The sequence below is a fragment of the Leptodactylus fuscus genome, chromosome 2 (genome assembly GCF_031893055.1).
Source record: "Leptodactylus fuscus isolate aLepFus1 chromosome 2, aLepFus1.hap2, whole genome shotgun sequence".
In the NCBI taxonomy this organism is placed as follows: domain Eukaryota; kingdom Metazoa; phylum Chordata; class Amphibia; order Anura; family Leptodactylidae; genus Leptodactylus; species Leptodactylus fuscus.
This window is the reverse complement of record NC_134266.1, coordinates 190,334,185-190,359,795: the sequence shown is the minus strand read 5'-3', so window position 1 is coordinate 190,359,795 and position 25,611 is coordinate 190,334,185. Positions and strand designations below refer to the sequence as shown.

Sequence of the window (25,611 nt, the reverse complement as noted above, 5' to 3'; positions counted from 1 at the left end):
TGTGTCCCCTATATGACTTTTTTACATGTTTCTTTCAACAATTTTTTTTTCTAGCCACCCTTTCGCACTGTCACAGATTTGTGGAGTGCATGACTTATAGTTGTCCTGTGGACAGATTCTCCCACCTGAGCTGTGGATTTCTGCAGCTCCTCCAGAGGGACCATGGGCCTCTTGGCTGATGCTCTGATCAGTGCTCTCTTTTCTCGCTTTCAGTTTAGGTGGACAACCATGTCTTGGTATGTTTGCAGCTTTAGAATACTTTTTCCATTTTTGGATAATGGATTGAACAATGCTCCTTTGGAATCTCAAAGCTTGGGTTATGTTTTTATAAGCTAACCCGCTTTAAACTTCTCCGCAACTTTATCTCTGACCTGTCTGGCAAGTTCCTTGGTCTTCATGATGCTGTTTGTTCACTAGTGTTCTCTAACAAACCACTGAGGCCTTTACAGAACAGTTGTATTAATACTGAGACTAAAGTACATACAGCTGCACTCTATTAACTAAGTGATTTCTTTCGCAGAAAGACGTTTGCTCTGCCGGACGTTTGCTCTGCCCCCCCCTAGAGACGAGCTTCTCTTTGCTACTCTCTATCCTAAGGACTGCCTGTACGGCCCTGAAGGCTGAGTATACTGCATTCTTCTGGACATTGTGTTTCCCAGGACAACAGTAAACTTGCTATACTAGAGGGCCATAGCTGAAGGTCTGAGAACCCTTGCTCTGTCTGCACTATTGATGTGAGCCTCCCTCCCCCTCCCTTTACATCTGGCACGCATAGACAGTGTCCCTTCGCCAATCGCAGCCACCTCCTTCACTGTCTGCCACCCCCCCTGGACATGACATGCAATCCTTGGATTCAGCCTCCCTGCCCTGCTCGGCAGCCCATATCGCCTCTGCGGACTTTCAGCTACTTCGAGACCTTATTCAAGCTCTGCCCACTAAACAGGACCTGGATGCTGTAGTTTCCCGAATGGAACAATCCCAGGCACAGGCCCTCGGTGCGATCCAGTCTGATGTGTCTCAACTTACTACTAGGGCTGACGCTACTGATCAAACACTGTCCTCTTTGGAACAACGCCTGTCTGCAGTGGAGAGCAATCAAACCCACTCTGAGGCCCGCCTCCAGCATATTGCTTTGCTCCTGGATGACCAGGAGAACCAGGGGTCGCAGAAATAATATTCGATTACGAGGAGTGCCAGAAAAAGGCCCTCAGGATGATCTGATCAGCCGTATTAATACCATTTTCAATATGGCGACTCAACGCCCGCTGGATGCTACCTTCATGATGGACCGTGTGCATAGAGTCCAACGTTCTGGCCCGCTTGATCCTGCTAATCCTAGAGACGTTCTGTGTAGACTACATTACTTCACGGACAAGGAACACATCCTGAGGTGTGCCTGGGATATGGGATCGGTGCCTTTTGAGAATGCCTCTGTCAAGCTCTACCCAGACGTCTCATCCCGCACATTGGCTATGCGCCGTGCCCTTCAGCCGGTGTTGACTCTGATTAAGGACTGTGGAGGTTCCTATAGGTGGGGTCATCCCTTCCATTTGATTGTTCGTGTTGGCTCGTCTTCGATTGTTGTCCGTTCCCCGGCGGACTTGCCTGATTTGTTTGCCTCCCTGGCTGTGCACCCTGTCTCAGTCCCGAACTGGCTTGCTCTGGATTCCTCCCGCCCTACTATATCCAGGCGCGGCCGCGGTTCCAGGCATTCTTCTTCGGCTGCTTCCAGAGAGAGACCTCGGCGAAACTCATCTCCACGACGTCTTCCAATACCGGATCCGCCTGGGTCTCCGCTCCGCCAACCAGATCTCTCAGCTCAGCTTCCCATTGAAGCATGATCCCTCATGCCGCCGGTCTTTGATCTGCCCACAGTTATGTTGAGTGGTCTTGGACTTGTTTCGCGGTTGGTGGACATTTTCACTATGTTTATTTTGTTCTGTGACTACTCTGTTCCTCTTGATCCTGTTCCTGCTGGGCTTTATAGATGGCCCTTGTTGTTGATATTGCTGTGTTTTTATACAATGTTGTTATTTGGACCTTAGAGTCACTTTGTAGCCCTGTGCTTCCTATCCCTATACATTTTGTTGGGGGTGGGGGCATAGGGTCTTCCTTACCAGGTACACTCGTGGTGCTTGCGGGCCCACTTCTCCCCCCATCTTTTCTTACTCCCTCACTCCTTCCTGTTTGTTGTTGTGCCCCTGGCCCATTTGTCTAGGGGTAGTTAGATTTGTTCTACTCTTGGTTCTTTTTCCCTTTCCTTTCTCCCCCCCCCCCTCATTCTTTACTGCTCTCCTTCCTCTACTCTGTTACTTTTCTCTCTTTTTTTTTTTCTCTTTCCCTCCCCTTTACCCTCTTCAATTCTTCGCCCTCTCCCCTTCCTCCCCCCCCCTTTTTTTTTTTTTTTTCTCTCTCTGCTCCTAGGGTGTGAGCTGGGCAGGCCCGTCTCCTTCCATGCCTCCGCTTGATCGCCTTTCCTCCATCGCCGTGGGCTCCCTCAATGTGAGAGGCCTTCATAGTCCAGAGAAGCGCTCCGTACTCTTCAATCTGCTCAAAGGTAAGCGCCTTCATGTTGTGTTTTTGCAGGAAACTCACCATTGCTCTACCAAGCCATACAAGTTGACTAATGCTTGGTTTCCTCATGCATATCATAGCTCTTCTCCTGACCCGAAATCCAGAGGGACTAGTATCTTGATTTCTCGCTCCCTGCCTTGGGAACATTTGGAGACTTGCACTGATTCTGAGGGGAGACTTGTTATGGTCAAGGGTCGTATCTCCTCCCAGCTTTTTACTTTTGCCTCTTTGTATTTACCTAACTCGGGACAGGGTCGTGCCCTTAGTTCTTACTTAGGGCTGTTGGACGGCTTTGTGGAGGGCTTCCTGGTGGCGGGGGGTGATCTTAATCTGGTCCTAGACCCTTCATTGGACTCTTCTGCTGGCGTCTCTTCTCACCCTTACTCGCTCATCAGGAGGGTTAAGAGGGACCTTCATTTCCACCAGCTTGTGGACTCCTGGAGGTTACTCCACCCATTAGATAGGGATTACTCCTATTACTCTCCGGTCCATCACCGATACTCTCGTATCGACTACCTCTTTATCCGTCACCAACATCTCCACTCTTTGTTGGCTGCGGAAGTCGATAACATTACTTTCTCCGACCATGCTTTGGTTACTTTGTCTGTTTCCTTGTCCTCTCCTATTCCCTTCCAGCGTCAGTGGAAACTTAACGCATCACTTCTTGATGACGTAACCATCCTGGATGACATTAAGACCCGTTTGGGGGAATACTTTGAGAGGGAGGAATTGTCGGGGATTGCTCCTCCAATGGTGTGGGAGGCTCACCAATGTTTTATCCGGGGTATCCTGTTGCAACATGGTTCCCGCTTAAACAAGGAACGCCGGGCTTGTATTGAATCTCTGCTGCAGCGGATCCGCTCATTGGAACTTCTTCATAAACGCCAAATCACTCCTGATGTTTATTCCCAGCTTGCCAGCGCCCGAGAAGAATTGCGTACGCTCGTCACTGATAGGGTGAAGGGTACTCTAGCTAAATGCAGACGTCATTTTTATGAGTTCGGAAATAAGAGCGGGCGTTCCCTAGCTAGGGCCCTTCGGGTTCAGCAGTCCTCCACCTACGTTCCATGCATCAGTTCCGCCCAGGGTACTCGATTACACATGCCCCTTGATATTGCAGCTGCCTTTCGGGACTACTATGCCTCTTTGTATTCTGTAAACTCTGGCCCTTCTCCTCTCCCTGAAGCGGAGTTCCGAGATCGCATTCGTTCTTATCTCTCCTCCTCTGGTCTCCCATCGTTGTCTCTAGAGGACTTGACGGCCTTGGAATCTCCTATTGTTGAAGAGGAAATTTCTTTAGCTATCTCCAGTATGGCAACGGGTAAGGCCCCAGGCCCAGACGGCCTTACCTTGGTATACTATAAGAAACTTGGCCCTGAACTCCGCCCCAGACTGTTGAAAGTTTTCAATTCTCTCACCGATGGCTCGGCCCTTTGTCGTGACTCCCTGTGTGCTCACATAGCGGTTATCCCCAAACCCGGAAAGGACCCTCTTCTGTGCTCTAACTACCGCCCCATTTCGCTAATCAATGTTGACCTAAAAATTTTAGCCAAGATCCTTGCGACGTGTTTATCGCCCTTGTTAGGAAATATTGTTCACCCGGATCAAGCTGGATTTTTACCCGGCCGTGAGGCTCGAGATAATACTACCAAAGCTATCAACCTCATGTATGGAGCTAAACAATCGGGCTCTCCTCTCATGCTTCTTTCAACTGACGCTGAGAAAGCCTTCGACAGGGTCAACTGGCGGTTCATGGAAGAGACCCTGTTACATATTGGTCTTGGAAATCGCATGATGAGTTGGATCATGGCTCTATACTCTCTCCTTACAGCGATGGTTAGGGTGAACGGTTTATTGTCCCAGTCCTTCCCTATCCGAAATGGCACTAGGCAAGGATGCCCCCTCTCGCCTCTCATTTTCGTCCTGACTCTTGAACCCTTCCTCCGCCAGGTTCGAGCCGACCCGAACATCTCAGGCGCTGCTCATTCTTCCTGTTTATACAAAGTGGCAGCTTATGCAGACGACTTGCTATTTTTTCTCTCCTCCCCTCATGTTTCTCTTCCAGCTCTGATGTCTGCCTTTCAGGTTTACTCGACCCTTTCGAATTTTAAAATCAACTTTTCGAAGTCGGAAGCCCTTAATGTGACCCTTTCCTCCTCGGCGGCCACCTCCTTGAGTCAATCTTTCCCTTTTCCTTGGGCCCCCACTTCTCTCAAATATTTGGGGGTTTATCTTACTCCGGACCCGAAAGATCTCTTTCGTTGCAACTTCCCCCCACTTCTGGCGTCTATCAGGGCTGATTGTACTCGATGGTCCGCTGGAGCCTTTACTTGGTTCGGGAGATGCGCGATTTTTAAAATGAATATTCTCCCTCGTCTTCTCTACTTGATGCAGGCGCTTCCCATTCACATCCCTCTGTTTTTTCTTAGATCCCTCACTTCCGTCCAACTGAATTTCATCTGGTCGGGCAGACCCGCCCGAGTGAGCAAGGCTTTTCTCTTTCGTCCCAAGAGTTGCGGTGGTTTGTCGCTTCCGGACCTGAAGTCCTATTACTTGGCTACCCACCTGACTCGTGTCGTGGACTGGTGTAGGCATGCTGTTTCTAAACCTTGGGTCTGCATCGAACAGGCATTCTCTCCGATCCCTTTGCAGGTTGCCCCATGGTTGGACTCCTCCTCATTGTCATCTCTCTTTTCTCACCCTACCCTTGGTCCCACGCTTCGGATTTGCTCCAGGGGCCTTGTTCGCTCCACTCTCCTCCCTAAGGATTCCGCTCTTTTTCCAGTGCTGGGCAATCCTGCCTTTCCACCTGGAATGTTTGACCGAGTTTTTCGTAATTGGCGCCGTCATGGGATTTTCCGTGCCTGTCACTTCCAGGACGCTGGGGGATGGACTACACTTCTGAATTCCCAGGCCCCACCTGAGCTGCCCCCTTTGGATGCTTGGCGGGGGATGCAACTTCGTCACTTTTTACATTCTCTCCCCGCTCCTGCAGAGTTCCGCGTCGAACCTACCCCCCTTGGAGAAGATTTGTGTTGGTGCTGGCCCCCTTCGCCACTCCCTCTTGCTCACTTACCGGATCCTGGTTGAACCTCCGGAGGACTTTGTTCCGCCGTTCTTGTTGAAATGGGAATCTGACTTATCCCTTTCCCTCTCTCAGGAGCAGCGTAGGCGCATTTTTCGCCTTTCTCATACTGCTTCCATCAGCTCTCGCCACCAGGAGGCCAGCTACAAAATCTTGTCCCGATGGTATAGGGTTCCTACGAGACTCCATGCTATGTTTCCTCAGGTCTCCCCATTATGTTGGCGCTGTGGCGACGAGGAAGGCACGCTGCTACACATTTTTTGGTCCTGTCCTGCCCTTTCGTCCTTCTGGGAGGGGGTCAAGCAGATAACCCTCCAGCTTACTGAAACTTCTCACCATTTGGGCCCTGCCCTGTTCCTCCTTAATCATTGTGAGTCTTCTGTAAAGGTCTTTAAGCGTTCCCTACTTAGATTCCTGATCCTCGCTGCCCGGGCTTGTATCCCCCTTTTTTGGAAACGAGTGGATCCTCCTCCTCTCTCCCCCTCTGGATTTCGAAGGTCAACGAGATAATGCGCATGGAAAATCTCACGTCTTTCCTGCATGGCACGACTGAGGCGTACATCAAAACCTGGTTCTACTGGTTCAGGTTTCAACAGTCTGCAGAGTACCGGACGCTTCTGGGCTCTGACCCCTCCTCTGATTGATACTCTTGTTGTTCGTCTCAGGTATTTGACCAGTGGTTGCTCCCGAGCCCTTCCTAACTGGCTGTGGTATGGATGACCTGACGAGCGCTCTCACTGGTTTCCTGACTGCTCACACTCACCCCTACCTACCCTTTCACCCCCCACATTTAGTCCTCTCCCCCACTCATCTGTCCCACTAACCCCTCCCTCCTCCCCCCCCCCTTTTTTCCCTTTTTCTATGTTGCTTTCTTTGTCTTTAATTTTTTATTATTTTTTTTTTATTCTTCTATGATTGTATTTTGTGTTGCACTGTGTGCTTTTTCTGTTCGCAGGGCGGGTGTTCGCCTTGTAACTTGTATTTGTTTTTTCTTTTCTTATTGTTTAAAAAAAAATTTCAATAAAAAATTTGAGTTATAAAAAAAAACTAAGTGACTTCTGAAGGCAATTGACTGCACTGGATTTAATGTAGGTATATCAGAGTACAGGGGTCTGAATACTTTTGCACAACATTTTTCAGAATTTTATTTGATTAAACTATTGAAAACCATGTATCATTTTCATTCCAATTCACAATTATCTGCTGCTTTGTATTGGTTTATCACTTAAAATCTCAATAAAATACATTTAAGTTTGTGGTTGTAAGGTGTCAAAAAGTTCAAAGTATATGAATACTTTTTCAAGTTACAGTAAGGCGTGTCATAAATCATTTAATACTTGGGGCAACATGGTGGCTCAGTGGTAGCACTGCAGCCTTGCAGTGCTGGAGTCCTGGGTTCGAATCCAGCCAGGAACAACATCTGCAAGGAGTTTGTATGTTCTCCCCGTGTTTGCGTGGATTTCCTCCCATTCTCCAAAAGATATACTGATAGGACAAAACAATATATTGTGATCCCTATACGGGGCTCACAATCTACATTAAAATTAAAAAAATAAAAAATCATTTAATACTTATCCATACACTGTCCAGTAGGGCTAGCCTAGCACATCTCTTTTCTTAGGCAGAAAATCTCCCCTATCAGATTCTTACAATTAATATGTAACCCTGCACCCCCAGGCCAAAGCCAAACTCAGATGTCCCAAGGTCCCCTTCAGCACCTACAGGAGATACCACTATGTAGATACAAAGGGTGTCACCACCCTGCAACTCAGGCAAATGAGTCATGATAAAAGCCTTTCATTTTCAGCAGAAATAGCCAGTAAGGGAGTCCTCTCTCCTTTCTGCTTACAATTGCTACGCCCTGCATTAAGTATTCAGTTGATCTATCACTTAAGTCTGGGTCAGGGGCGCCGGGCAACTATTTTTTGTTGTAGAGTGCCAAGGGGAGGCTCTTGGAAGAGCCATTAGTCACACAAGATACAGCATCATTTATGCCAATGTTCTAGCGTAAATAATGCCCAAAACCTACGTCAGCTGTGAGCACAAAGCCCAATGGAGGAAGTATCTGATGTATGATAAGATCTGTTCTTGGTCATAAACCAGTATACAATATCTTTATTTTCACTAAGTTCACTGAGTTAAAATAAGCATCACAGTAAATCTTTATACACATCATATATCAACTGATATAGTTTCACATGACCATATTAGTCGACATGAAATATCATAGCTGCCACATTATTAAATAAGTGATTCACACTCTCGTTTTTTAACTAGAATCTTGTACCACATTTAGTAACAGTGATCTTCTGGTACGTACAGTATCTATGCCATCTGTGAAGACCATTCTAACTTTAGAGTTACACTTGCGTCGCCTGTTCAGGTCCATCAGGGGACTTGAACAATGTAGAGGCGGACCACTAAAGCAGCAGCAACACACGGAGTCCAACAGACCCCACTGACTATAATGGGGTCTATCGGATATCCTTTTTAAAATAAACCCGGCAGAGGAAAAAGTCCTCCGTGCAGAACTTTTCCTCCAATGACTTTCGTATATAAAACAGCAAAAGCTACAGATGACAAGGGAACTAAATATCCACAGTAGGAAATCCACAATTGTATAGGGCCTTACAGCAGAGTGGATAAAACTAAACTTTTAATTCTATTACTGAGAGTAAAACCTTTTTGAACACTTGGACCACTGACCGGATAGCTGTAGAGTAGTCTATCAACTCTGCCAGTTATGGTGAAAAGCATCACATTATTCCACAGCATTTTTGCTGAGTTTTCCCTCAGTGGATTTTCCTCCCTTTAGTAAACCTATAGGGGAAACATCAGCGTTTCCTGTGGTAAAATTGACATGCTATTTTCAAAAAAAAAAAAAAAAAGAATTTCCATTGAGGAATTATTTCTGCAATGTGTGGATGGGATTAGTCAGAATCCTATCCACTTTGCAGGTACTGTAATATGCAGTGTTTTTAGCCAAAATGCCGTGCATTAGCAACATGGGGTCCCGGCCTCAAGGTTATACGGGAGGGGAAGAATGAATGTTGCAAGCTTAAGATGCCAAAATACAAGGTGAAGGACAGTGGTGGAGAAAACTGGTTGAGCTCACTGAAGCTTTGGAGTGGAGACTACCACCAAGCTGGATCTACTATGTGAGAGTGATGACACTCTTTGCCAAAAGTGTTCTCACTTACACAGGTAAACATTTATTGATTACTGTTAAAAAGTTGATGGCTGTGTGGCCTTGTAGTTTTACTTGCAAACCCAAGTCACCACCATCACAGCATTACCACAGTTATATAGTTTTTGTTATGTTTTAATAGCTTTAAACAAATTAAAATCTGTGAAAAAAAAATAAAAAAATAAAAATTTAATTGTATTGTCATATTATGACACCAGTACCATCTTTATCGTTTCGTGAACAGAACAGACAGGCCCGGGAAGTATTAGAAAACTCATGACTGCCATAACAATGGAACAGCTCCAACAAACAAGGGAGCCATTCCATAACCAAACAGAAAGACAGACTGAAAGTGAAAACATCTCAGATGCCATGGCTGTATGGGGTAAGAGGAGAGAGGGGTCCGGAGAGGTCACCACGTGGTTTTTACTAAGATGGGTATATTGGTATGCTGAATACTTCTATATTACTCCTGGTAAGTACAAAGTACTTTTCTATCCGCGTGTTCTATGCGGACACCATGCAAAGAGTACACGGACCCCATTATAGTCTATGGGATGCTTTCATTGCACTCTCCGCTTGCCAATGCGTTTGGTATTTCATTCAGGGGGAGGTCCCCATGCAGACTCCCTGAACAGATTAGCAAACGCAGATGTGAACAAGGGGTTAACCTCTACTTTAACAATTCAACACCCATCCACACGACACCTGATTTAAACCACTGCATTCTAGACTGATTGCATCTGACTACAGCATTTAGGGTCAATGCATACGGAGTATTTGGGCACGGATTCTGACGCAGATTCCGCGCCCAAATACTCAAATTTTTAAGGAACGTGAAATATCGGGAAAAAAAAAAAGCTGTTCGGTGCTTTTGATTTTTTATTCGCTGTATGGAAAAAATATTTTTTTATGTTTGTAGATTGGGCGTATTCAGACATTTGTTTTATGTTTGTTTTTGTTTATTTTGTTAAATGTAGGGGAATTTTTTTATTTGAATTTTTAGATTTTTTTTAAAAAAAGCACTATTTTATTAGTAATTTCTAACAGTACCATTTATTATACTATACAATGTACTGGGAAGCTGGAAAAAAAAAAAATTCAGAATGGGGTGGAATTAAAGAGTGCACATTTGTGAAACTTTCTTGCAGGCTGTTTTTTTTTTACAGCGTTCACTATGCTGCCAAAACGACATGTCACCTGTATTATATGTTTTGGTATGGGAATACCAAATTTAGATAGTTTAATTTACATTTTAAATCCTTAACAAAAATCCAAAACTTCTAGGAAAAAACAAAAAAAAACAACCAACCTCACCTGTCCCTGATGCTCCGGTATTTCCGTCCACAACAAAGTATTTTTTTTTTACCTTTCCCAGCCTAATACAAAATAAACAACCTTTTTAAGCGGCATAATTGTGACCCACAGGGAATAACATTAACTTTCTCCTTCTCAGATTGTTACACCACTATAACTTCCCATATGATGCACTGTCTCACTTACTCAGCTTATTTATATAGCGTCCACATATTCTGTAGCACTTTTACAGACATGGTCAATTACTGTCCCATATATTTATATATATATATATATATATATATATATATATATATATATATATATATTTGGAGTATGGGAGGAAACCCACATAAATACAAGAAGAACATACAAACTTCTTGCAGATGTTGTACTTGGTTGGATCGAAACCTAGGACTCCAGCACTGCAAGGCTACAGTGCTAACCACTAAGCCACTGTGCTGCCCACAACTCACACAAGTTATCCAATGGATCACAGCTACAGCTGATAATCACATAGGCTCATTTCACACAGTTATAATGGAGAAGATGACAGTTCAGTCAGGGACATACCTGTAGGGGGTGCAGAGATAGCAATCACTACAAAGCTCTAGAGCCTCAGGGAGCTCAAAGTCTCTTTTACAACATTAGAAGACACCAGCACTATAGATAGTAAATGGTAAGTGGGGGCCCTATAACATATTTTGCATTGGGGGTCAGGGGCTTCTGACTTGCAACTTACAACTCTGACTTCAGCCTTCCTAACTATATAGTTATTGTCTCTTCCAGTATTTAGGAGAACATAGAGAGAAAGACTATGACTATTTAGACCTCGCTAAAGAAGATAGGCTTGGTTCTGTCTCTACCTGCCCATGTGAAGCTTTACTGAGAGAATTGAAAGCAAAGCACTGAGAAATGGAAACACAGTATACAAATCCTTCTTATGGCTTGAACACTGTATAGTTCATTTGCAAGAAGCAGCCAAGAACAGTTGACTTTGGTAGTGCTGGGTACCAGACGACAACAATTCCATATCTAAGACCTAGCCTAAGAAAGCTAGGAAAAGCTCTTTGACAATTGATCAAGAGGCAGGACTTGCATAGTCTTGTTTCTATTAAAGGGGGTTATCTGGTTTCTAACATTGACTGCCTATTTTTAGGACATCAATATTAGATCTGCATGACCCAGAACCCATGAAGACAACCAGACTTCAACTGCGCTGCTTGTGGCATTGTTTACATACCACAACCAGAAATGCTCACTCGCTGTGCAAACTGTAGCGTTGAGTATGGGTACTGCAGCATTCTCCCATTGAAACGGCCATCAACCAAATAACCTCTCTAAATAGATTCTATACACTCACAAGTGATAGAAAGAGCAATAATCTTAGGTTGCCAAATAGAGATAGTGAATTCCCTTTCCAACTGTGTAATATCACACAGACAGAAAGGGTCAGCAGTAGCAAGTATCTCGCCAAAGCCTGTGCTAGCAGTACCATATAGGCCCGAAGCCTGTGCTGGTAGTAATAGCCTGTTACTGCTGCCAAAGGCTTTAGACCTGTATGGTACTGCCAGCACAGGCTTTGGGCCTATATGGTAATATCCCAGACCACATGACGTCTGACACATTACCATATAGGCCTGCTAGGATTAACATCGGATCCCGGAGAGGTAAGTAACATTGTTTATTATGTTCCCTCACCTCCCCGGGGCTCCGATTATTATACTCAGAGGTCTGAAAAGACCCCTGAGTATAATAATAGTTCATGGGTGTACAACTGTGGAGCATAAGAGAGCTTGAAGGGTCCCCTGTGGCCCCCGTAACCTCTATTATGCCCCACAGCAGCCCCCCTGCAACCTCTATTATTATGCCCCACAGTCTATTGTGCCACTGTGGGGCATAATATAGGCTGCAGAGGCCGCTGTGGGAGATGTGTGTATATATATATATATATATATATATATATATATATATATATACACACACACACTCACCGGCCACTTTATTAGGTACACCTGTCCAACTGCTCGTTAACACTTAATTTCTAATCAGCCAATCACATGGCGGCAACTCAGTGCATTTAGGCATGTAGACATGGTCAAGACAATCTCCTGCAGTTCAAACCGAGCATCAGTATGGGGAAGAAAGGTGATTTGAGTGCCTTTGAACGTGGCATGGTTGTTGGTGCCAGAAGGGCTGGTCTGAGTATTTCAGAAACTGCTGATCTACTGGGATTTTCACGCACAACCATCTCTAGGGTTTACAGAGAATGGTCCGAAAAAGAAAAAACATCCAGTGAGCGGCAGTTCTGTGGGCGGAAATGCGTTGTTGATGCCAGAGGTCAGAGGAGACTGGCCAGACTGGTTCGAGCTGATAGAAAGGCAACAGTGACTCAAATAGCCACCCGTTACAACCAAGGTAGCCAGAAGAGCATCTCTGAACGCACAGTACGTCGAACTTTGAGGCAGATGGGCTACAGCAGCAGAAGACCACACTGGGTGCCACTCCTTTCAGCTAAGAACAGGAAACTGAGGCTACAATTTGTACAAGCTCATCGAAATTGGACAATTGAAGATTGGAAAAATGTTGCCTGGTCTGATGAGTCTCGATTTCTGCTGCGACATTCGGATGGTGGGGTCAGAATTTGGCGTCAACAACATGAAAGCATGGATCCATCCTGCCTTGTATCAACGGTTCAGGCTGGTGGTGGTGGTGTCATGGTGTGGGGAATATTTTCTTGGCACTCTTTGGGCCCCTTGGTACCAATTGAGCATCGTTGCAACGCCAAAGCCTACCTGAGTATTGTTGCTGACCATGTCCATCCCTTTATGACCACAATGTACCCAACATCTGATGGCTACTTTCAGCAGGATAATGCACCATGTCATAAAGCTGGAATCATCTCAGACTGGTTTCTTGAACATGACAATGAGTTCACTGTACTCCAATGGCCTCCACAGTCACCAGATCTCAATCCAATAGAGCATCTTTGGGATGTGGTGGAACGGGAGATTCGCATCATGGATGTGCAGCCGACAAATCTGCGGCAACTGTGTGATGCCATCATGTCAATATGGACCAAAATCTCTGAGGAATGTTTCCAGCACCTTGTTGAATCTATGCCACGAAGAATTGAGGCAGTTCTGAAGGCAAAAGGGGGTCCAACCCGTTACTAGCATGGTGTACCTAATAAAGTGGCCGGTGAGTGTATGTGTGTGTATATATATATATATATATATATATATATATATATATATATATATACACACACACACACACACACACACACACACACACAGTGCCTTGCGAAAGTATTCAGCCCCCTTGAACTTTTCAACCTTTTGCCACATTTCAGGCTTCAAACAAAGATATAAAATTTTTAATTTTTTGGGGAAGAAATCAACAACAAGTGGGACACAAGTGTACGAAATGAATCGGATATTTTAAACTTTTTAACAAAGAAAAAACTGAAAGTGGGGCGTCCAATATCATTCGGCCCCTTTACTTTCAGTGCAGCAAACTCACTCCGTTCAGTTCAGTGAGGATCTCTGAATGATCCAAAGTTGTCCTAAATGACTGATGATGATAAATAGAATCCACCTGTGTGTAATCAAGTCTCTGTATAAATGCACCTGCTCTGTGATAGGCTCAGGGTTCTGTTTAAAGCGAAGAGAGCATCATGAAGACCAAGGAACACACCAGCGGAATCTGGATAAACATATAGCTGGGATGATTTAGGAAGACCTGCACTCGCAGGGGGTTGGACCCGATGGCCCTTGAGGTCCCTTCCAACTCTACCAAAAAAGTAAAAAAAATAAAAAAAAAAAAAAAAAAGTAAAAAAGAGATACTGTTGTGGAGAAGTTTAAAGCCGGATTTGGATACAAAAAGATTTCCCAAGTTTTAAACATCCCAAGGAGCACTGTGCAAGCAATCATGTTAAAATGGAAGGAGAATCAGACCACTGCAAATCTACCAAGACCCGGCCGTCCTTCTAAACTTTCATCTCAAACAAGAAGACTGATCAGAGATGTAGCCAAGAGGCCCATGATCACTCTGGATGAACTGCAGAGATCTACAGCTGAGGTGGGAGAGTCTGTCCATAGGACAACAATCAGTCGTACACTGTACAAATCTGGCCTTTATGGAAGAGTGGCAAGAAGAAAGCCATTTCTCAAAGATATCCATAAAAAGTCTTGTTTAAAGTTTGCCACAAGCCACCTGGGAGACACCAATCATGTGGAAGAAGGTGCTCTGGTCAGATGAAACCAAAATCCAACTTTTTGGCCATAATGCAAAACGATATGATCGGCGTAAAAGCAACACAGTTCATCACCCTGAACACACCATCCCCACTGTCAAACATGGTGGTGGCAGCATCATAGTTTGGGCCTGCTTTTCTTTAGCAGGGACAGGGAAGATGGTTAAAATTGATGGGAAGAGGGATGGAGCCAAATACAGGACCGTTCTGGAAGAAAACCCATTGTAGTCTGCAAAAGACCCGAGACTGGGACAGAGATTTATCTTCCGTCAAGACAATGATCCAAAACATAAAGCAAAATCTACAATGGAATGGTTCACAAATAAATGTATCCAGGTGTTAGAATGGCCAAGTCAAAGTCCAGACCTGAATCCAATTGAGAATCTGTGGTAATAGCTGAAAACTGCTGTTCACAAATGGTCTCCATCCAACCTCACTGAGCTCCAGCTGTTTTGCAAGTCAGAATGAGCAAGAATTTCAGTCTCTCAATGTGCAAAACTGATAGAGACATACCCCAAGCGACTTGCAACTGTAATCGCAGCAAAAAGGTTGCGCTACAAAGTATTAACGCAAGGGGGCCGAATAATTTTGCACGCTCAATTTTTCAGTTTTTTCTTTGTTAATAAAGTTTAAAATATCCAATAAATTTCGTTCCACTTCACAATTGTGTCCCACTTGTTGTTCATTCTTCCTCAAAAAATTTTAATTTTATATCTTTGTTTGAAGCCTGAAATGTGGCAAAAAGTTGAAAAGTTCAAGAGGGTCGAATACTTTCGCAAGGCACTGTGTTTATATATAGGGGTTGCGTGCGTGGAGAAGTGATAAAATGTGGGAAGACGTCTCCTGCGAGTATTACTGCACAAAATATTACTGTATTTATCACTGTCTGAGGCAGACGATGGCTCATAGGGCAGCACGGTGGTTCAGTGGTTAGTACTGCAGCCTTGCAGCGCTGGAATCCTAGGTTCAAATCCTGCCAAGGACAACATTTGCAAGGAGTTTGTATGTTCTCCCCGTGTTTGCGTGGGTTTCCTCTGGGTACTCCGGTTTCCTCCCACACACCAAAAACATACTGATAGGGAATGTAGATTGTGAGCCCTATATGGGTCAGTGACTGACAATATCAACAATATAACAATAGTGGATCTTTTGCCTCCCAAGACAAATGACAGGAATCAGTTTGCTAATCACGGTTTTGGAAATAGCCGCATGTCAATTATACCTACGTAAACAGCAGTGGTTTCCCTATAGGTAAAATGGAAGCAGAAAGTCTGCAGAGGTTTCCTTTCTGTGAAAAGCGCTGCAGGCAAAACGGCAAAAGCATTTCCTCCATGGTTTTTCCCCGCATTGCTTTTTTGCTGCGGCCTGCTAGGTGGAGCCTTAGCCTTAAAGACATTTATCTTGTAACTTGAGACATTTTAAATGAAATGTGTCCCACCTCAACAAAACCAACTATATTTGCGTCCCTCGATTTTTAGCAGACTATTCTCACTTACTACCAGGGCACCTACGTGCACTAGATGGCGGCATAAATAGTAAACAGTGCCACACCTAAAGGCAGTTTACAACTGGCTGTATAAATTATTTCCATACTAGTCCTTCCACCCAAAGTCTATTTCTGACTCACATGTACCCAGCATCGAAACCTGCTATTAGCCTGCAACCACCTGCCCAGCCTGCACCTGCTGACACCTGACCTGTAGCCATGACCTGTCAGACAAGTTACTTCACATGAATCACACAGAGGCTGCTGCTTCATGAGGAACTTCCCCAGCTAGAAGAAGAACTCTCAGATGCGCAGCATGTGGCCGGATATACAGGAAGAGACACTCCTCCACACAGACTGGGTCTTACATGGCAGCAGAGGGGTTAACACCAAAAACAAGTCGCTGTCTCCTCACACACTGGACACGACACTGCATCTGGCGCTGAACTAGCCACACATTGCGCAATGTTAGCAACGTCCCAGATGTTCAGCGTGAGGAAGACTGCGGGGTTTCCTCACAAAACACACCCCATGAGCAAGAAAGTGCAGGAGCTTGGGAAAGTTGTTAGTTCGGCTTTACAGGGATGGGGCACATATAATAGTGAAATCTCTCCAGACCACCTTTCTGAGAAGGCCACTCATTTCTCCAGACTAGACTTCTTCTATGACAGGACCACCCATCTAAAGGACAACTTTCAATGTAGTTTTGAGGTCATCAGCGAGTTCTTTCACTGCACACACTATGACAAGCATACAGAGCTGACATGGAGAAGTTTCCACAAGGTTGCTCAATGTGGAAATACAATGAAATGCAGTTGTGTAAGCCTTCTACACAGTTTGCAGTATGTTTGTCACATTTATTCACAGCCCCCCCCCCATTTACCTGACAAGGGATTAAAAAAGAAAAAAAAAAAAAAGAAAGGGCTAGTGTATGGAGTAGTAGTAGTAGTAATAATAATAGTAGTAGTAGTAATAATAATAGTAGTAGTAATAATAATAATAGTAGTAGGAGTGCTGCAGACCGTGCTGTTACATACAAAGGCACTCAGTAAAAACCAATGGAGCCTAAGGGCGATGGATGGCACCATGTGCCTGTAAATGTCCTGATGTAAACCTCCGATGTTCACTGTAAGGCTGAGTTCACAAGGAGTCTTTTGGTAGGGAAACGGACTCAAATTCCTCCTCGAAAAAACGCCTCACCGTACAGTCCTATGGCGAGGTGTTTTTAGTAGGAGAAATGTGTCAGTTTCCTGACCAAATAACTGCGTGTGAATGCAGCCTAACATGTAGCTTAGACTATATTTACACAAATATGGGGAGACACTGCTGCTTGGCATGCGTCTGGGAGCCATTTTTACCCCTCATCAACTTCAGGCTCAAAGAATCCATAGAAATGGTTAAATTTAGGACATCTATTTTGTGACAAACATATGAATATCCACAATAGCTAATGGGGGGAATATTTTTAAGACTGGCGACTCTTATGCTAGTGTTATTTGATTCCCCAGAACTACTTAACGGCTCCGGCCTCTCCTGAACACATAGCTACACCGGTCAGGAACATTGCCATGAGTAATGGTAACTGTGGCAGACATAGGCGCACCCGCCCCGGCCCACCTGGATTAGCACCCCCTCCCTGGTTCACCAGCTTTGAGCAGGCCGCAGGATCTGAGATGTGCCACGGTGCACCAAGTTGCGCCACTTTATAGGAGCACTGGCCTTAGTGAATGTTTTACTAAAAATGGCAGTTTGATGGCCATTACAAAAACTGCTGTCACACGTTCGTTTTTGACATTCGTGTGAACAAGGCCTAAGTCTTTCAAATTTGAAAAAAAAAAAAAAAAAAAATGATGTCTAGCTAGGTAAAGAAAAAAATCCACAGAGAAGCAATGCATTCCTTACATGAGCGCCCCCCAATTACTGAGGGAGAGGTCATGGGAACAAACCTGCTATCTAACACCCACCAAGTCCAAAGAAGAGTAAGCCGCACCAGTGACTATTACATACAAGCTCTACAGCACTTAGAAGTTCCCCATCACCCTCTGTAAGAAACACACAAGACACAGCACGAAGTAAGACGTCCACCCTGTAAGAACTCTACAAGCAGGCTGAGGTGCACAGAAGGGGACACTCTCGCAGCCTGACTCCCCTTGGAGAGAACTTGCAGTCAGTAGATACCGCCCCAGCACAGAGCCCACACTGCTTACCTGCACCCCGGGCAGGCCGGTCTGCACCGGGGACTGAGTCATACTGCCGTAGCCTGGATCCTGGCGCACAACCCCGGCCCTGAGCTCCACACAGAGCCGAGGATCCCTCCTCCACGCCCGGGCTCCCCTCTACGTGCCAGTCCGAGAGGAGTGGAGATTGCAGGGGGCAGACACTGGGAGAGTTTGGCAGCAGGAAGAGATTTGCTTTATTATTGTGCTGCCTATGATGATGATTTCCGGCTGCAGCTAGGACATGTATGACAGCTAGTCCCGGGCACTGCTGCCTGTCATGTGTGTTCCTGCTGCCGCTGCCTCCTCGATCACACAAAACTAGACCAGGAAACAAGAATAGAGAAAAAAGAAACATTAACCACCCACCTACCCTCCTCCCTCACTGCCTCTTCCCCTCTCACAGCTCCTCCTGGTAACTGCCTGCAGCTCTGCTCTGACAGCTCCACTGCCTGTGACATGGACATCTACCCTGCCTCTGTACATGTGTGTCACTGGGCTACATGGTCACACATTCTGCACCACATAATACCAGGTTGGGTTGTGTGCAGGCATTGTGGTACCTAGCAAGGAACTCATGAAACTGCAATAGGCCCCAGAGATTAGGGGGTCCAGCTGACCATGTACTGAGCAGCAGGCTTTTGGAAAGAAAATGTATTGTTTTCTATTGGAGGCTGAAAGGTGTTGAACACCGCCAATGCTCATACATTACCGCTACCAGTGGCGTAACTAGGAATGGCGGCGCCCCGTGGCGAACTTTTGACATGCCCCCCTCCGACCAACACCGAAGACCTCGACCGACCCCCTCTTACGCATTCCTGCGCACTATTATGCCCCATAGTGGCCCCTTCACACAGTATTATCCCCCATAGTGGCCCCTGCACACAGTATTATCCCCCATAGTGGCCCCTGCACACAGTATTATCCCCCATAGTGGCCCCTGCACACAGTATTATCCCCCATAGTGGCCCCTGCACACAGTATTATCCCCCATAGTGGCCCTTGCACCCAGTATTATGTCCCTTAGTGGCTCTTGCACACAGTATTATGTCCCTTAGTGGCCCCTGCACAAAGTATTATGTCCCACTGTGGACACCCATAAACAATTATTATACTCTGGGGTCTTTTCAGACCCCAGAGTATAATAATCGGAGACCCAGGGGGGGGAAAAAACATTAAAAAAAACTCTGTTACTCACCTATCTCCCAGCTCCTACGCTGTCGGCTTCCGAAGTAGTCGATCTTCAATGACGTCAGACGTCACATGACCCCGGACGCAGGCGTGACGTCAGACGCCTAGCCGAAGTCTGCACGGATCGTGGAGAGGTAAGTAACAGTGTTTTTTATGTTTCTTACTTCTCCCGGTCCGTCAATCATTATAATCGCGGGTCCGAAAAGACCCCCCGAGTATAATGGTAGCGGCTATCACCGGGCCCCTAATGTCCCAGGCCCTGTGGCAGCTGCCTCTGCTGCTATGGCGGTAGTTACGCCACTGACCGCTACCCAACATGTGACCACTGGGGCCAATGATGGGCTGCAGTCATCTGACCCACTGTTACTTTCTGACCTGCCAGTCCATGGACTGCAGGGAACAGAGGACACACCCCACGAAACAAAGACCCAGGATAGGAATTATCTCTTTTTATGTTACCCCAGCTTCCAGCGAATTTTAATTTATCCCAGACAACCTCTTTAATCCTTTCCCAACATGTCAGGACTTTAAACATGGCGCTCACTAAGGAGCAGTATTACCCAGCAGTAAACTCAATGTCAATGCTTGGTATCAGAGCTATCTCAAATGTGATCCAGGCATCAGCACACCAGGTGTGCACCTTCTATTTAGGCAGACCACACAGCTGCTATGGGGCCCATGCTCCAGGGAGTAACTCACAACTGAGCCGCTCCTCCTTCCCAGCAGAATGAAAGTGTTTTCGAACACCTTCCACTAGAGGGAGTTCACTACATAGACATTTTTAAAGCTCTTATTGACTTCTATAGCAGCTGTATTAACTGAAACGTACTGAGCTCCCTCTAGTGGTGTCTGGATGCAGCCAGTAGTTTTTCAGTGATTGAGTAAAGTTTGCTTGGGACATTTCACAATGTATTTGATACTTTGAAAAATATTGTGGGTAGGCATATTATTGATTAAAAAAATATTATTAATAAAAAAAAAAATATTGCGGGTAGGCTGGGTTGTGTCCCTTTCTTAAGTTTTCTATGGGGCTTCATGAATTCTTTGTATGCCCCTGACAGCGATGTGTGCATGTTGCCATGTTTTTCAATCCCCAATGCGAAATTTCGGCATGGCATTCTATTTCCATGACAGCTGAAAGAGTATTGAAGGCTCCCAAGCCTGTCATTACTATATTTCTATTACAGACTGCACTACAAATAAATTGATTTCTCAGTTTACTGCAGTATAGCTCTGTGAATCAATAAAATATGGCTTTTGGTAAGTGGGGAGTTAAAAATAAAAAGATGAAAAATGGCTGTGGTGGGAAGGGGTTAAGGGTACCTGAGCGCCCACAGCCTGGAGATGGAGACGGGGCGACACAGGCAGACATACAAGCCACGGGAAAAAAGACTTTGCCAACACTGTGACTACCGAACCCTAGAAAACGAGGCCCACTTCCTGCTACACTGCACCAAGTACTCAGCTGTGAGGGCCGTCTACTTCCAAAGATTCTCTGCCCACATCCCAGACTTAACATCTGCAGACGAGAAGAGGAAACTCTACATCCTACTGGGAGAAGAAGACTCCACTGTGGAGATCGCTGCCCAATACGTGTCCAGCTGTCACCAAACAAGAGGAAGAGAGACCCCATGGACTGTTATACCCCCTAATCACCCATTCACCCCTGCACATTATTGCCCCCCCTAATTACCTACTCCCAAATGTCCCAACACCCCCTCCCTGTCCCGCCATACCAACCATTCCCTCTGGCACCAATAAAGCTCTTCTAACTTGTATTAATCTGATTGGATGATAAGAAGGGGAAATTCTACATACTACTGGGAGAAGAAGAGTCGACTGTGGAGATCGCTGCCCAATAGGTGTCCACCTGCCACCAACTAAGAGGAAGATGACACTCCACGGACTGTTAGACCCCAAACCACCAACCCCACCCCCCATACCCACCATTCTCCCCAACCCCAACTCTCCCCCCCCCCACTTTACTTGCTTTGGCAATGCCAAATATCTATTCGGACATGCCAATAAGGCTTCTTTGATTTGATGCAATTCGCAGCCACATTAACAATAAAAAAGATTTATATTTACCTAGAGATAAGATCAATGAGTGTCTGCATTGTTCTTCAATGAAGCTGGAGATGTACACCCTGACTTCACTGCACATGAAGCTGAAGTGATCTTCACTAGAGATGAGCGAGTAGTATTTGATCAAGTAGGTATTCTATCGAATACTACGGTATTCGTACTCAATCGAATACTACTAGCTATTCGCAGTAAATATTTGATGCAGAGCCAGCGTTGATTGGCCGAATGCTATACAGTGTATACGCTGGTTCTGCAGCAGGCTCTTCCTTGCTAGTGGGAGAGCTGGCAGCTTGCTGTTACAAGGAAGCTGATTTTTTCTCATAGGAATGAATTGACCAGCGTTGATTGGCCAGTGTACAGCATTCGGCCAATCAACGCTGGTTCTTCCGGAGGCTTGTCTGTGAGGACAGGGGTGAACCTGCTCCTTTCGCCGCCCGAGCGAAGTACAGAAAGCCGCCCCCCCCCCCCCGCCGGAAGGAGGGGGCGGAGCGGAGGCGTGGCTTAGCGGAGGGGCGTGGCGCATCTAAAGGGGCGGGGCTTAGCGCCGTTCGCCGGTAGAGAGCAGGCCCGGAGACTGTGAGGGGAGGCTGCTGGGGCAGCGCTGCTCCAGTGGCCTCCCCAAACCACCGCTCCGTGCTAAGCCAGTCCAGGACAGCTTGTCCTGGACTGGCTTAGGTTAGCAAAAATGCCGCCCTGCCTGAGGCCCTGGCATAGTGCCGCCTGAAGCGCTCGCTTCAGGTCATCTCATGGGAGGTGCGGCACTGTGTGAGGAGGTGGGGTCTAAAATCAGACCACAGTAGTCTCCATTGTGGTTCGATTTTAGACTCCACCTCCTCACAGACGAGCCTCTGGCAGAACCAGCGTTGATTGGCCAAATGCTGTACACTGGCCAATCAACGCTGGTCAATGCGCTGTGCATTTAAAGAGTATGGACCCCTTAGACTATAATGGGGTCCGTGCGCTTTAACTACACAGCGCTCCTCCTAAACACTCTCCTCCTGCTATTCGTGGACTTGGTGTCTCTCTTTTAGTCAAATAATGGTCTCCTATGAAACGAGCATTTTTTCCCATAGACTATAAAGGGATTCGATATTCGATCTAGCAGTCGAATATTGAAGCAAACTTGTTCCACAGCCTGCAATGATATTTGTGGATATAGTGTGGAAAACCTTAATTTGGTACTGGTGCTCGGAAAGACTACCAAACCTCCCGGTATAGGTCAAATGCAATTCGAAAACAAAAAGAGGGTCAACCAGCATCCACAGTACTAGTGATCTTCAGTTAAAACATCTCTTTAATGAAAAAACTGATTAAAAAGTTCGAAAGCACTAGAAACCAGTAAAAATTTTAAACAAAATAGCACTTACGGCATGACGAAAAACGTGTACAGTGGACTTCGCCATGAGGAAGGGGCTTCACCCTTGACACGCGTAGGCGGTTTTTCTTTGTGTGTCTATCGTCCACTGTACACGTTTTTCGTCATGCTGTAAGTGCTATATTGTGTTTCAAATTTTTACTGGTTTCTAGTGCTTTAGAACTTTTTCATTTTTAACGAATATTGAATCTTGAATATTTCACTGTTCGCTCATCTCTATTCTTCACAGATCCTATCCTATCTTACTAATATTATAAATGTGAAAGTTTGGATGTTTGTTACTCAATCACACAAAAACGGCTGACCAGATTTGGATGAAATTTGGCACATGAACTGCTCTTGCCTGCAGGACAATCTCAGCTAATTGCACTTTGATGATAAAGTCTGGTCTGGTCTCTATGTAAACACACTGAGTCCATTCTGTACAAGCATCTGCATATTATTTGATCTGCATAAGTGTTTTGTGTAATATTCAGCCAGAGGGAGGAAGGGGACAGACAAATACAGAAAGTGAGAAGCAATTTTAAACCAGCCGGGAAAAAGAAAATCTGTTTTGTTGCAAAAAAACAAGAGCTATGAAGATAGTCAACAGACTACTCCTGAAGTGGAGCTCAGGAGGATTGACCAAGTTAGGCGTCAAGCGGCTCTTAGAGCCACCGAAACGCTGAAGCAGGTGGATCATCGACGACAACAACATGCCCATTATATGGTGTCCCAGCAAACTGCTGAGATGCCAGAACAATCACAGGCATGATGCGAGGAACAAGTTCAGTGGCAGGGCTGCTTGAGAGCTGCCAAAACACTGGAGCAGGTGGATCATCGACGCCAACAACACACTCATTATATGGCGTCCCAGCAAGCTGCTGAGATGCCGGAACAATCACAGGCATGGTGCGCGGAACAAGTTCAGCGGCAGACCAGCTTGAGAGCTGGCAAAACGCTGGAGCAGGCGAATTATCGACACCCAATATATGGAGTCCCAGCAAGCTGCTGAGATGCTGGAACATTCATAGGCAAGGAGCAAGGAACAAGTGTAGTGGCAGGACAGCTTCAGAGATGCCGAAATGCCGGAGCAGGCGAACCATCGACGGCAGCAATATTCTGAATATCTGCAGATCATCCACTCCAACAACCCACAGACGAAGTTGCGGGCAGAAGCTAGTTGTATTATAATAGAGCAATTTGGAATTCTAAACCCCCGCAGCATAAAGACCTGAGGGTGGTAAAGATGGTTTCAGATCAAACTCGGTGACAGCAGCAGCTTCAGGTCACCCCTGAGGCCTGTGAATAGGCCTCAACGGTCATGAAAGGCACGTCAGGGTCATGATGCTTGCAACAAAGTGGCCTAAACCATTAAGGATAGGACATGAATCTTAAAAACTGGATAACTCCTTTAAATTGTACCTAATGGGTAATAGAGAAACAAAGCAAAGAATACTGAAGGGACAGAAAGTGTAATTCAGTGCAGGATTTCAATATAAGGATGCGAAATCTGTTAATTAACTGTATTACGAAAATTCTTATTGATATAAATGCTGGCAGAAAATCAAAAGGTTTTTTTTTTTTAATATTTAGGTACAATTTAACATGAGGTAAAGTAGGCTTATGGGCAGTGAGGTCTCTGGAATGAACATAAATCTCTAATGACAGTAATTTAGTTTTCTGTGACTCAATGATATTAGGGTATGAATATTAACACATCCTGGAAAGAAGGGGGCAAATACCTTTTATAGCCACTGTATGTTTGATATTAAAAACACCTTAAGGGCCCCTTCACATGGATGATACACTGGCTGCTTTAGAAGGTGTAAACGTTCCGTAGCAGCGGCGTCTAAAGCAGATCACATTGTTTTCTATGGGAGCCGGCAGACGCGCGCTCGCCATAGAAATGAATGGGCTGCTTTTTCCATTCATTTCTATGGGGAGCGCATGTATGCCGGGTCCCATAGAAAACAATGGGAACTGCTTTAGACGCCGCTGCTATGGAACGTTTACACCTTCTAAAGCAGCCAGCGTATCATCCATGTGAAGGGGCCCTAAAGCTAAGTCCCCACGTATTGAGTCGCAGCAAGAAAGCGATATAGGAAAATCTGTGGTGGAAAACATGCAGTCTTTCCCGCAGCACTTTTCACAGAAACTCTGCAGAGATTTCCTCTGCAGACTTTCTGCATCCATTATATCTATAGGGAAACTGGCAGTGTTTCTGTAGGTATAATCGACATGCTGCGATTTCCAAAACCACAGTGTTTTTGGAAATCGCAGCGATTCCCCTGCACGTATGTTTCTGCAATGTGTGAAACTGAATCCCATACATTTTACAGGGACTGTGAATTACTATAGTTTTGGCCATGGCGTTTCTGCAGTGGCCAAAATGCGGCGTTTACAGCATGTGGGGCCCCAGCCTTGATGAGTTGCCCCACGAAGTAAAGTCTCCAGGATCTTTGTCTTTCTTCACATTGAACCTGGGCTCAGCCAAGTTGAATGTGTCTCGGACTGGTGGTGGTAAGTATTCCCATTTACTTCAATGGGAGCACTGAGTATAGCTGAAGTATAGCACTTGGTTTAGGGACCTGGTCTGCCTTCTTTGTTATCTGGGCAATGGGTTTGATATTTAGTTTTGTATGGCCCTGGGAATCTCCCATACCCTCTTCTAGGCTAGAAAGCTATTTACATTTCATTGGCTAGACCCTAACATCCAACTATTGTAGAGAGAGAAATGAATAATGTCATCAGCTGTGAATGTGTTGACTGTTTGAAGAGAAAGGTCCCTCATAAGTATGAAATGGTATAGGGAGTCATAATATTCTTGGGCTTTCTTCTAGCATGCTTTTGTTGGATATAACATTTCCTCCAGAGA

At 45.5% G+C, this 25,611-nt stretch overlaps 1 protein-coding gene across 1 annotated transcript in view; it reads right to left on the bottom strand.

Annotated features, from left to right (window-relative positions):
• STK24 (serine/threonine kinase 24) overlaps positions 1-18,489 on the bottom strand; it is a 49,798-nt gene extending 31,309 nt beyond the window's left edge. The window contains exon 1 of the mRNA XM_075265346.1: positions 18,095-18,489. Within this exon, the coding sequence (XP_075121447.1) occupies positions 18,095-18,136 (42 nt within the window). The 5' untranslated portion in view covers positions 18,137-18,489. The remainder of the gene's footprint in view (positions 1-18,094) is intronic.
• Positions 18,490-25,611: the final 7,122 nt, after the last annotated feature.